At 44.1% G+C, this 13,612-nt stretch overlaps 1 protein-coding gene across 1 annotated transcript in view; it reads left to right on the top strand.

The window, feature by feature from the left end:
• TMEM255B (transmembrane protein 255B) overlaps positions 1-13,612 on the top strand; it is a 1,152,151-nt gene that overhangs the window by 567,678 nt on the left and 570,861 nt on the right. Inside the window, exon 4 of the mRNA XM_086933386.1 lies at positions 2,499-2,588. Within this exon, the coding sequence (XP_086789512.1) occupies positions 2,499-2,588 (90 nt within the window). The remainder of the gene's footprint in view (positions 1-2,498; positions 2,589-13,612) is intronic.

The following is a 13,612-nucleotide window of genomic DNA, read 5'->3' as shown; positions in this document are numbered from 1 at the left end:
CGCTCCCACCAGGCACACACCACCAGACGTCAGTGCGCGTTTTCACCTGCCACACACACACCACCAGCTGTCAGTGCATGCTTTCACCAGGCACACACACACCACCAGCCGTCAGTGCACGCTTTCACCAGTTACACACACACCACCAGCCATCAGTGCACGCTTTCACCAGGCACACACATACCACCAGCTGTCAGTGCACGCTTTCACCCGGCACACACACACCACCAGCCGTCAGTGCATGCTTTCACAAAGTACACACACACCACCACCAGTCATTAGTGCACACATTCATCAGACACACACCACCAGCTGCCAGTGCACGCTTTCACCAGGTACACACACCACCAGCCGTCACTGCACGCTTTCACCAGGCACACACACACCACCAGCCGTCAGTGTATGCTTTCGCCAAGCACACACACACACCACCAGCCATCAGTGCACGCATTCATCAGACACACACCACCAGCCATCAGCGCACGCTTTCACCAGGCACACACACTACCAGCCATCAGTGCACAGTTTCCACATACACACACACCACCAGCCATCAGTGCACACTTTAATTGTTAACGCATCCACAATTCACTATTGTAACAATAGCAGTATGGCGCACTTTACTTTTAAACATATTCATTTAAAGCGCAGCATGCCACCATTGCTACAAAAATAAATACAATTTTTTTTGGCCTACATTTATAGACTTTTGTTGCAATTGGTGTTGCAATTAGTGTTGCAATATTTAGCAATGCCAGTAGCTCAAACTTAATTAATGCGAGACCTATTGCATTGTAAATGCTTGTTTTCCCTGCGAGCCTGTGCTGTCGGTCGGAACACAGACTCCCATTGAAGTCAATGGGAGTCCGACCGAACGGTGTTCGCAAACATCGTAATGAGGTCCTAAATTTCAATACAGTGTAACCAATTGGGTCACAAAATAATCCACTCAACCCCTAAATCTGAGATTAGTAAGATTTATTCATACATTTAGAAATAGATCAATATAAGTCAATCCCAGCATTATCATAGAAATACAGAACAAGCAAAATGAGTCCAAATCTTCTAAAGAGATTTACCCTATATAACAAAAAGCAGCTAACTAGTACAATGCAAGTATTCAGGAAAAATAATTGAGTATTAAAATGCATCAAATTAATTTCAAAGGTTAGCATGAGCATGCCATCTCTCACCTACACAGCCTTTAAAGGGACAAACCCTAAACAAGTAAGCATTACATAAAGGTGAAAATAGAACGGTGTCAGCTGTCAGAGTCTTCAGTAGAAGAAACTCCAACCAAGGCTGAAGTAGCATGAAGCCACTCAAAGCAGAAACAGTAGCAGAGGTCTATACCTCATGAAATCCTAAGATGTCTCTATGACACTCACTGCGTTACAGCATAATTAGTTGCACTAAAGGTAAGTCAGGTGCTCCTCCAGTAACTTTCCATGGTTCCATGGTTCCACCACAAATTGGATACCGGCACTACCTTTCCCACATTGATAAGTTGCTACTTTGTTCGACCTTGACCATTCTTCTCATCCTCCATGAGAACTCGCATCCTTGCTCGCTACCGCATTTCTCCTTGCCAAGATTCATCTTCTCATACCTTACTATTAAACTAAAACAAAAACCCTTCTTTTCTAGTTAATAAGGCTTTGGAAACAAAAATACAAGCAAATATATTCCATGTTGAAGGTCAAACATGAATTATATGTTAGACTTTAAACTTGAGCTTATTCTGAAATGATTCTCAAGGCCCAAAGTTATGTCAATTTAACAGTGCACAGGGTTACAAATACGTGCCCATTTCTACACAAATAACAAATACAACTTCTTAATGTATGTATAAATTGCAAAGAATTACAAAAATTTCATTTCAGATACACCAACATGAACGTAATTTCTTGTTACATGTATAAATGTTTAAACATGTCTATACATACATATTCCATTTCATTAGCTTCACAATGAGACACCTTTAAACTGTAACATCCCCTAAAATATCAAAATGTAAATGCTACGCAGACCTTTATAAATCACTTTTCTATGTACAGTTATGTCTCATTATAAAGTAATATATAGCTTAAAGGGCCCTTAGCACACCCCTTCCAAACACCAATCCTGTATTTATTCCCAAACCAAATTTGCTATTCCTTTTGATTCTGTAACATGTTACCAAATAGCTATTTGGGATTGGTGAATAAACAATGCCATTTTGCAGAAATTCTGATTTTCTAATTAGGAGTCTTACCAACTGAAAATGGTTTTGTGCATGAGGGGCCAAGATCTCCCCATGCCTAAAAGAATAATAATTTTTAAAAAGTGAATGTGTGATGTGACTGGTGGTCAAGTGAAGAGCTTCAGTACCTTTGAGTCAAGTGTGTGTTATATAAAACTGCAAAAAATGGAATAAAGTTCCTTTGTTTTTGTAAACACTACTGAAATGTTTTGTGTTTTTGGAAAACAAGCACTAATGAAGCCTGTCTTTTTTTTAGTTGGTGGCATCTATAGTGTTTATTAGCTTCGGCGTGGTGGCAGCCTTCTGTTGTGCAATAGTCGACGGCGTATTTGCTGCACGGCATATCGTAAGCATTGTTTTTCTTTCATTCTCTTGCTGTGAAATGACCTCTGTTATTGGAAATTGAACCCAAAACACAACTCATTGCTTGTAACTGAATGTATAAATTAATGGTAAAGTCTACTATATTTCATTTATTCAATATATCATTCACTTCTAAGCTCCTTGTAATAAGTGGGTCGGAAATATCCGGCTAAAAGTCTATGAAGTCCTGGAGGAAACACTGATATCTCAAATATTGCTTGCTACCAATGTAAAAATTATGGCAGCAATCAGAATGACACCATAAGTGTGAAAACACTCACCTGAAAACTGGTAGCATGCAAATGACCACGCCACACACAGAGCTCTGTAGTAAATGTCTTTATTCTTCAGAGTGCAAACATTAACTGCATGCAGTGCATCATAAACTTTATTAACCACATCCAGACAGACCCACCTGATTATGTCATTCTCCTACTGAGTCCATCAGAGACCAGAAGGGTCCTGCTGTTCATATTCACAAGACACTGCACAATTGATCAGCTAAATACCCTGAGACCATCATCTGAACTGTCTGGGTTATAAGGCATGTCAACATTGGACTCTGTGTTACAATACCGCATGGTAATACCAGTAGCGTAACCACTGTCTTATGGGCACTAGTACAAGGAAGGAAATGGGGGAGGGGGTATTGGATACTGTGTGAATTATAAAAATACAGCAAAAGCAGGCTCACCAGGTCCTCTGGCCCAGGTGCCACTGCACCTTCAGCACCAATGGAAGCTACTCCCCTGGAAACTACTGCAATACATTGTCTAATTCTTTCCAGATACACTGACCTGTCATAGACTCTTCCCTTTGTAGTATGATATAAATTAATGCTTTTCATTTTGTCAATCCTAGAAGGGTGAAAGGCTGTCTCAGAAACTATTGCCTTTACCCTACCTTTGATGCCTCCATTTCAATATGCTTCTCCTGGCAAACAAAGATGGATAAAATGCTGAGCCAGGCAGGTAAATTGTGCGACTGACTGGCATTGCTCTTTTCGCATTTCTTAGTCAATGGCCTGGAATTGAGAATAAAAAGTCAAAATTAGTGTTACTGCTCTGTTGGACTGATACATTTCCCTGAATTGTGGTCTATTTGCCAGACACATATTCCACCTGCTGTTAGTGGGTGGAAAATATCTAAAAGACTGGCCCTCTTGTAATTCCGTTTCCTACAAAAACTGGTGTTTTCAGCTGAAAATGGAAATACCAGCCCACATGTAATGGTGACCTAGGATGTATATTTTGGGCTCTCTCATGAAGACATGTTTTTTTAACTTCTTTAGTCAGAGATTTCCAGCATGGGGTTTTATTGAGATAGCTATTGGAACTTTAGCATGGGTTCGATCTCAGAATATTCTGAGCTCCCTTTTTTACAAAGCACATAGGTGTACAATAGATTGATTTACTAATGGAGAAGCTGGGATTCTCATCTAAATTTTACCTACCATTTTCTTGAATCCCAGAGCAGGTCGGCTGGACCTTTTTACTTGTCATGGAGCGTAAAGAAGAAACCTATTCATAAAACAATAACTAAATAACAATCCCAAAGAACTAAACTCAAAGAACCACCAACTACCAAATACAGTTTAAAGATTTATTACAAAGCCAATAACAATTGCATATACAGGCATCTCAATAAAAGGTTCAGAAGATAGGCTGGCACTAATACAAACATAATCCTACGGAAAAGTCTCAGACGACCTAGGATTAATATGAAGACTAATTCCAGAACCATCAGGCTAGCAAGGATAGCTATCGCCTGAGCTTTGGAATGCATTTACAGAAGGGAAAATAAGGTTAGTCTGTCCCTACCCTAACAGTAAAGTGACATCCCTACTTAGCATCTCCCAACCTAACAAAAGGTGTCAGCAGTGGTGACTTCCAAAGAAGTACACTCAATTTCTCGAGGTCATTCTAAGATGCTCCATACTACCTCTTATTCTGTCTCAAGTTTTCCATCTGCTTGCATCCCACTTGTCCCTAAGGCCCTCTCTCTCTCTCTCTCTCTCCTGACCTACTCTCAGGCTGTCTAAGTCCAACTCTACCTCTCCACCCTCGGGTGCTGTCCCTAATACAAAATCCCAAATACAGTCGACACGCCTTCAGGTACGCCCCTCTGGCAGGTGCTGGTCTTCGGATTTTTCCAGCATGGCACCTCTCCACCAATGTCCGTTGAAACGTCCTTGGGTCCCAGACACCTTCTCCGCTAAATGTTGCACTCCCAAATTCCTTGGCGGCTCCTCCGCACCTGTGCCTACCATCCTAACTCCCTAAACAATGGGCCTTTCTAGCTAACGAGCTACTTGACCTTGCACCTGCAAAAAGAAGCGCTTGAGAACAGCTCCAAACATACTCAAAGTTGCAATTCAACATTCGCTGAAGGCAGCCTTTCCCAAAGGAAATTGTTTTCTCCAACTAATGCTAAGTAAGAAAATCAGCTAGACTTCTATGACTTCACCAGGTACTAGGTTCTGCACGTTTAAATGCACTAACAATATAACGTGAACATTACAATTTCATCATTTAAAGTCTCATTCTAATATGAAAATACATTTGCCTAGCCAGTGTTAATTCAATCATTTAAAGGCACATCTCTAATTCAAAAAGCACATTTCTATTAATGCGAACTTCACATGTGATTACAATTCTATGTTAAACAACATCATGAATTCTTTAAAGCACTACATTGTTAGCAATTAATGAACACCATTCTATCTAGCACTCTAATTCTTATCCTAATGTTACATTTTAACTCTGTTAACCGCATGCGTGCTAGCGGAATTCCGCTCGCACGCTGGGTTTTGCGAAAACGCATGTTACGTGACGAGCTGGGCTCGTCATCAGTGTGCGAGCGGGCTACGCCATGACGAGCCCATCTCGTCATCAGCGTCGAAGGGGTTAATGAATCCCCTAAATATGGGGGTGCTGACTAATCATGCATATGATGCACCCCTACAAATTTGAATCTGTCATGGTACTCTCTCAGTTCCCCCCTTTGATGACCTGCGTCATCACCCACACTACACCATCCCTGAGGGTAAGAACCGAGTTAAACAGAGCTTGTTGCCACTTTCCCCCTTTTGATCAACTCCATGTTTCTCAAACTCCGATATTGACTGTCCTGCAGTCTCTCCATTTGTCTCTCCTGTTCTCTCATTGCTCTTTCCATTCTACTTGAGCTGTACCACTTGTACGCTCTTACCAAACCCCACAACCCAATCACACAAGCCACAGCTACAATGAGAGGTTTTAGTACAAAACCCAAGAACCCCTTTCCCAGATTTGCAAACCAACTTCCGACTTTCCCAAATCCCTTACCAACTTTCTCCCACGCAGTCTCTTCTGTCATGTCTTCAATCTCGTAATTAATTGTGGTAATGTTGCTAATATATCTCTCCAGAACCTTGCTGTTATCTGGTATATAAGTACAACATTCCTGGACTTTCAAAAGCTTAGAGAATCCTCCTTCCTTGGCTAGAAGGACGTCTAAAGCAAGACGGTTTTGTAAAACCATTGTTATTATCGATAACATCTCACACTCAACCAACACCAATGACTTTGCTGTACTCATGGACAACTCATCCACAACCGTCGCCAACCTCCTTATCTTCACATCATTCAGAATCACTCCAAGGTGGGTATCATTTCTCCGAAAACATCACCAACAATTGCTCCGGCACTTTCACCTCGTTTCACTCTTGCATTTTGTCCTCCTTCTAGAAGAGCAAAGTCCTCTGTATGGTATATCTTTGGGAAAATAATTGCCAAATAGCAAGTCCCACACCACTTCTCAGGCAACCTTACATAAGCATTCCTCCCACAGACAAAATACACAGTTGGAATCACTTGCACCACACTCTGCAAGAAATCCTTAGCATAATACTCCAAAGTGAAAGTATGTTCACACGTAGTATGGCCCATATTCACATTCTCATAATACGTCTGTGGTCTATGAATGCACAACTTCCCTTTTTGCACTTCATCCAGAGCTAACGGACCATAACTTCCCTTCGCTTTGTGCAATTTCTCCTCATCCGTCCAATCAACCTTGCCCTGTCCTGAATCTCTCAACTGCTTTTGTTTTCTGTACCTGTCTTCTACCTGTTCTATGAACTTCTTCTCTGTCTCTGATAATAAGCAGGTCAAATTATGTCGGTGAGCATATGATGTGTCTAACTCTTGTGTTGGAATGAAATATGTTCCAAGCCTGTCTTCTGATTTGTAATAATCAAACTTATTCAAATGCTTATAAGCAGGAACTTCAGGAAGCACAGCATCATAATTCGAAAAGAAATACTCAAAATGATTTCGCCCATAAAATATGCTAAGCAGCAAACTACATGAAATTCCATAAGTCAATGGAAGGTGATGGTATCTAATACCCTCATCTACAGAAGCCGGCAATTGCATACACACATAACAATATTTCGCATCCATTGCATCAATATACTCATACAGTAACTTTGCATACGCATTAAGCTTAAAATTGCCTTTAGACAGATCTGCATGTAACCTACGACTCTCTTCCATCAGCAAAGCCCTTTCGGCTCCTATTTTGACCTCTTTCTGGCTAGGAGTGGTAGGTGTTGGGGTTCCCTCAACCTCCACTGCCTGCTCATGTGGTGCTAAATATGAAACTAGGACTACTACTATGATGAAGAGTACTACCCCACCTACAAGGGTGCCTACAATGCACCTAGCTCTACGGGTTGGGTTTCCAGCCTCCATGGTCTCAGATCTACTTGCAGTTCGCTGTTCAGCAATAGCACAAAAGTCTTTTTACTTCTTCAATTGCTTGAAGCACTCGAACCACGCCTCAGAAGCAAAAAGCCCCTTGAAAGTTTCAGTTCCTTTTTATTTTACAGCAAACAACAGACAACCCTAACCCTTCTCCGTCCTCTGTGGAAAGCCCCTGACTTTCTTCTTCTTCCACTCGGACCTAAGTAGCTTTCAACAACTATTTACAAAGGAGTCTTTCAGTAGTCCATGATCAAATTTGTTCCGACTGCATCCAACACATATTCCAAAAGCTCCATACGAAGAATAATAGATTCATGAGATGGTATTTCAGGGCCAAATGTAGGAAAGATCAGTCTTTTCAGAATTAAACCACGTATCTTACTCACAAATGGAGGATTTGGAACGGTGATGGTCAGTATGCCTTCAATCTCCAGTCCTGGCACCATCAACAGCACGTCCAATTTAATATTGGGACTGGTACTGGTCACTGCCACTGCCCTCACCCTCCCTGATCTCAGTACACCTGGCATCAGTCACAGGGTAGGTCCACTCTGGAGTGGCGTATCTTCGGCAAGGTACTCTCACTCTCCTTGATCTCCTCGGACCTCTCTGTTCTTGTTCTTGTCCTCCTTCATCCGACCCAGAATCTTCGGATACAGGAGCGAGATCCCTTTCGGAAACCAATCTCAAATTCAGTCGCCTTTGTCTTTCTGGCCACTGCGTCTCAACACCACTCGCTCCTCGGCTTCCCTCTTGCTCACCCTGCTCACCGCTTCTCTCGGCTTGTCCTGAGTCTGAACCACTTTTACAGCAACTTCCCCTTTCGGAGATTGACTCAGTGTTGCTGTTTTCGTGACTCTCCTCAGCTTGATCTGATGAGCAACCAGCTTCGTCAGACACCCTCACAGCTTGGTTTGTCCCCTCTTCCGGCCCCGCCGCTTCAGCTGGATTTTCATGTACGAGAGGAGCTGTTTCTTCCAAGGGTGCTGGAACTTGATGGGTGTGGGAAGCGTGCACCCAATTCGGCAATCCTCCACACTTCACAGCAGTGTTTGTCACAAGGATGATCTGGTAGGGTCCCTTCCAACGAACATCCAAACAACTCTTCCTCTCGTGCTTCCACACCAGTACCCAGTCTCCCGGACTCAGGTCATGGAAAGATCATTGGAAGCCGGGACCACAGCAGCCTGCACCTGATGAGACACAGAACGGATGACATCAGCAAGTCCCTTGCAATAGTCAAGGATCAGATCATCTGTGATACTCAGCAAGGCTGTCGAGGGTACCGACGGTAACCTCATAGCCCTTCCCATCAGTACTTCAAGGGGTGAAAGACCTGTTTTCCTGTCTGGGGTACTGCGCATACTCATTAACACCAATGGCAAGGCATCTGGCCATTTCAGGGACGTAGATGAGCACACATTTGCCATTCGGGCCTTCAAAGTTCCATTTATCTGTTTCACTATGCCAGAAGCCTCTGGGCGATAGCTACAATGAAGTCTCTGATCAATGTTCAGTGCGTTGCAAAGCATTTTCATGATCTCACTATGAAAATGAGCTCCTCGGTCTGATTCCAAAGAGGCCGGTACCCCGAACCTAGGCACAAGTTCCCTCAACAGTAACTTACCTACAGTGTTGGGTATGCTTCAATCCACCTGGAAAACACACACACAACCACCAGAACGTATCTAAAGCCGTTACACCTCGGCATCTCAATGAAATCCAATTGCATTCTGTTGAAAGGCCCCCCGGACCTCCCAATGTGACTCATAGTAACTGCAGTTCTTTTTCCAACATTTATCTGTTGACACGTAACACATCTCTGACACACCGCTTCTGCAGTTGCTCGGAATTTCGGGTTGTACCACATCTGCCTGAACACTCGCACCATTGCATCCCTTCCCAGATGCACTGCACCATGAATCTGTCGTGCCATTGGGTTCAACAATTCAGTTAGCAACACAGCTCTCCCATCAGCCGAGACCCAAATATCTACATCTCCCTTGACACCTCCAGAATTCACCCACACATTCTTTTCTTGGTCTGACACCTGCTCTTGCATGGTTTTAAGCTCATCCCAGGTATCAGTCACTTCAAGCATCATGCCTAGCTCGGTTCTTTCCTGTGTTCCTTCTACCACCTGTTCAGTGAAAGAGTAGCCTTGTTCAGCACAGAAACGTGCAACCTCATCCGCATAGCGGTTTCCCAGCGACACAAAATCTGTTCCTTTACTGTGAGCAGTACATTTAACGACAGCAATTTCTGTAGGACTTTGCAATGCTTCCAACAACAGTCTGACAAATTCTCCATTCCTGATGGGGGAACCGGATGATGTCATGTAACCTCTCTGGGGCCACAGCTGCCCAAAATCAAGAACCACTCCAAACCCATATTGGCTGTCGGTATAAATCGTGATCCGAATCTTGTCAGCTGCCAAACAGGCACGCGTCAGAGCAATTATCTCAGCCACCTGAGCGGAGTGTACTCCTTTCCGGCATGCAGCTTCAACTACCTCCGTGAGGATACACACAGCAAAGGCTGCTCTCAGTTGACCAGCACTGTCTCTTATACATGAACCATCAACGAAGAAAATTTCATCAGGGTCAGTTAATGGTTCATCAACAATATCGGGTCTTTGTTTGGTGCACAATTCAGTCATATCTAAACAATCATGGTCCTCACAATCTTCATCTAGTGTATTCGGCAAAGGCATCAGAGTAGCAGGATTCAAAACAGAGCACCTCCTGAGGTTCACATTCTCTGCAGCAAGTATAACCTGCTCGTAGCGTGTGAGCCTGCTGTTCGTCAGATGCTGTGTCTTGGTCCTGGTCAACAACAATTCCACTGGATGGGGAACATACACTGTCAGTGGATGGCCCATCACAATGCTTTCACACCTCTCAATGCTGACACCTGTTGCGGCAACGGATTTGAGACATCCGAGCAACGCTGCAGCTACTGGATCTAAAGTAGCTGATAAGTAGGCAACTGGTCTACGGATACCTCTGTGGTCCTGCACTAAGACTGCCAATGCACATCCTTCTCGTTCACAGCAGAACAGTGAAAATGACTTGTTGTAGTCGGGCATTCCCAGCGCCGGAGCACAACACAAATCTTCTGTCAGCTCAAGGAAAGCCTTGATACAGTCGTTGTCCCATGGTACCGGATCACTCACATCCTTGTGCGTCAGTCTCTGAAAAGGCTTCGCCTTCAGGGAGAAGTTGACAATCCACTGGCGACAGTAGCCAACCATCCCCAAGAACATCCGAATCTCCCTCTGGGTTGAAGGCACCATCATGCTCATAATTGCCTCAATTCGGTCAGGTGACATTTTCCTCTTGCCCTTCTCTATTCTGTGACCCAGATACTGTACTTCAGACAGACAGTACTGCAACTTGTTAGGGGATACCTTGTGTCCATTTTCTGCCAAATGATTCAACAAGGCAATGGTATCAATTCTACAAGCATCCTCTGTTTCTGACGCGACAAGGAGATCGTCCATGTACTGGACGAGAACAGAGTTCTGCGGCAGTACTAGACTCTCAAGATTCTTTTTTAATATCTGATTAAAGATCAATGGACTCTCGGTGTACACCTGGGGGATACGACACCACGTTAAGACACGGTTCCCCAGCTTAAACGCAAAAAGAAATTGGCTTTCCTCATGCAATTGAATTGAGAAGAAAGCCTGACAAAGGTCAATAACAGTAAACCACTCAGCTTGACACGGAATCTGAAACAGTATCACTGATGGATTCGGTACCACTGGACAACAGAGAACAACTATGTTGTTCACTCTCCGCAGGTCCTGTACAATCCTGAACTTCCCGCTACTCTTCTGCAAACCCATAATCGAGGAGTTACATGGACTGCCCATGACTTCCTTCAGAATTCCCTGCTTGATCATGGATTCAATCCCAGGCTTTATCCCTGCAATCGTTTCTGGGGTCAAATTGTACTGAGGTGTTCTTGGAATCTCAACATTCTGTTTTACCTGAATCTTAACTGGCTCAACTCCTTTAATTAATCCAATTTCTTCTCCTGTAAAATCCCACACCTCCCGTGAGACTGAATCTCTCAAGTCAAGTGGAAGTTCTTCCACCGTCAAAACAGGATACATTTCTATGCACACATGCCTGTTTGCAACCTTAAAGGCAGCATCATCATCATTCGTCTGCAATTCCACTCCCTTAGGGGTGCAATAGATGGTACAGTTAAGCTTGCACAGGAGGTCCCTCCCTAGCAAACACACAGGACTCGAATCACACACCACAAATTGTTGTTTATCCCTGAAGGTTCCTATCTTCACAGGAATTGGCTCAGTCAAAGGATTTGTCATTCTCCTGTTAGCAACACCTACAAGTTGGATTGTCTGTCCCGAGAGGGGTAGGTTAGGGACTACTGCTGATCTTACAGTAGACCGGGTAGCACTAGTGTCAACCAAAAAGGTGGTGTGGTAACCATCAACGTCAGCTTCTACAAATGGTCCCCTCTGGTCTACCTCCAGGACGGCCCCAAGAGTACAGTCCTTTTCCCCTCCCAGGCACCGTCATGTCAACGGGTGAAAATAACAATCATCCCCTTCTGTTAAAAGAGGCATCTGCTTGTAAACCTTAGTCCCTGACGAGACCTTCGGTGGCTGAGGAACCTGAACCCGAGGGGCTGAAGTCCCCCCTTTGACCGTCTTGGTCTTTCCTACCACTACTGCCTTCCCCTGAGGAGCCTGCACCTCCTCTTCCTCTTCCTGCTGTATTATATTCTCTGGATTAAAGGGACACTCGCGTCTCCAGTGTCCAATCTGATGACACTGATGGCACTGTGTAGTCTTTCTTTGTGTCGCTAAGTCCACCCTTGGCCTCGAATCATCATCATTTCCCTTCTTCTGACCACCCTGTTTCCTCCCCAAGGTTCCACCTCCCTTGTCAGTTGACTGCATCTGAACCAACATTAGCTTATCCTTAAGCTTTTTAGTCTTTGAATCTATCTCATCACTGCAGTACCTAGCATACCTCAAGATCTCATCCAGTGGCTTGTACTGCCAACAAATTAAATGTTGCTGGATCATAAGACAGATGTCGGGTCTCAGTCCCAAAACGAACTTTGACACAAACTGTCCCATGTCCCTTGGGTCCATCACATCCAACCCACTGTAGTGCTTAAAAATCTGCAATAAACGCTCATAGTACTCATGAACTGTCTCTACTGGTTCCTGTCTCGTTCGGTCAATCTTCACCCAGTCTATATCCTGCGGTGGCACCTTAGCTTTCAACCAAGTAATCACCTGCTCGTACTTCTTCATTACGGTAGGTGAAGGTCCATTTGTGGCAGCATCTCGTTCTGGCTCCACTGTGGGCCATTCAATACTGACTTTACATGCTATCCACAAATGCCCTGGAACCACAAGATCAAACAAGGTGTTCAAATCAATCCACAGTACTTTCGAGATCTTGACAAATCTCTCTACCTGTTTGTACCACTCAACCGGACTCTCTCGCAACTTTGGGAATGAATTTGTAAAAACAGCCAAATCTCCCCTACTCCAGGGCACATGCACATAACCCCCATGAGCCACCTCCCGCAAGGGGTATGCTTCCATATTCATTAATCCTCCCACCGCAGGGGGTGTCTCAGCGGTACTCCGCCTAACGCCCTTTTTCTTTGACCACCTTTCTTCCCATTTGTCAAGCTTATTGCATGTTCGTATCCCCAGTATCAGTTCTCTAATATGGGTCTTTAATCTGATCACTCTCTTCTCTTCTAAGTCCAGATCAGTATACTGCAACCTGTGATTTCCCTACAACATCTTTGTCCTCGACAGATCCACATCATATTTGTTTGCCAATTCAGTTAATTTCTCATGGGTCGACCTAGCTTTTCGAGTCACATCCTTTGCTACAAACAACAGTTCATCTGGTTCGTAAAGTTCAATCCTCTCTAGTGGCAAATTTCCTTCCACTATCTCGTCCACTTCTGATTTCAGCCGCATTACATCAATCCTCCTTGCCTTTAGTGCAGCCCTCAGTGAACCTTGACTAGATGTTCCACTCAATCCCCCACAATCACTGCCCTGCCCCCCACGTCTACTCTCTTCAGGTGTGTTGTGAGGAACACTCCCATTTTCCAAGCTCCCATGGTCCCAATGCCCCCTTGACCTGTTGCTCTGAACTTCCACGACGGTCTCCCAAGATCTCAATTCAGGCCTTAATTCCCCAAGAGACTTTGGTTGTGGTCCTCTCAGATCCATCGGTCCTCTCGATGC

The sequence above is a fragment of the Lissotriton vulgaris genome, chromosome 8 (genome assembly GCF_964263255.1).
Source record: "Lissotriton vulgaris chromosome 8, aLisVul1.2, whole genome shotgun sequence".
Taxonomy (NCBI): domain Eukaryota; kingdom Metazoa; phylum Chordata; class Amphibia; order Caudata; family Salamandridae; genus Lissotriton; species Lissotriton vulgaris.
This window is presented reverse-complemented; position numbering and strand designations above follow the sequence as displayed.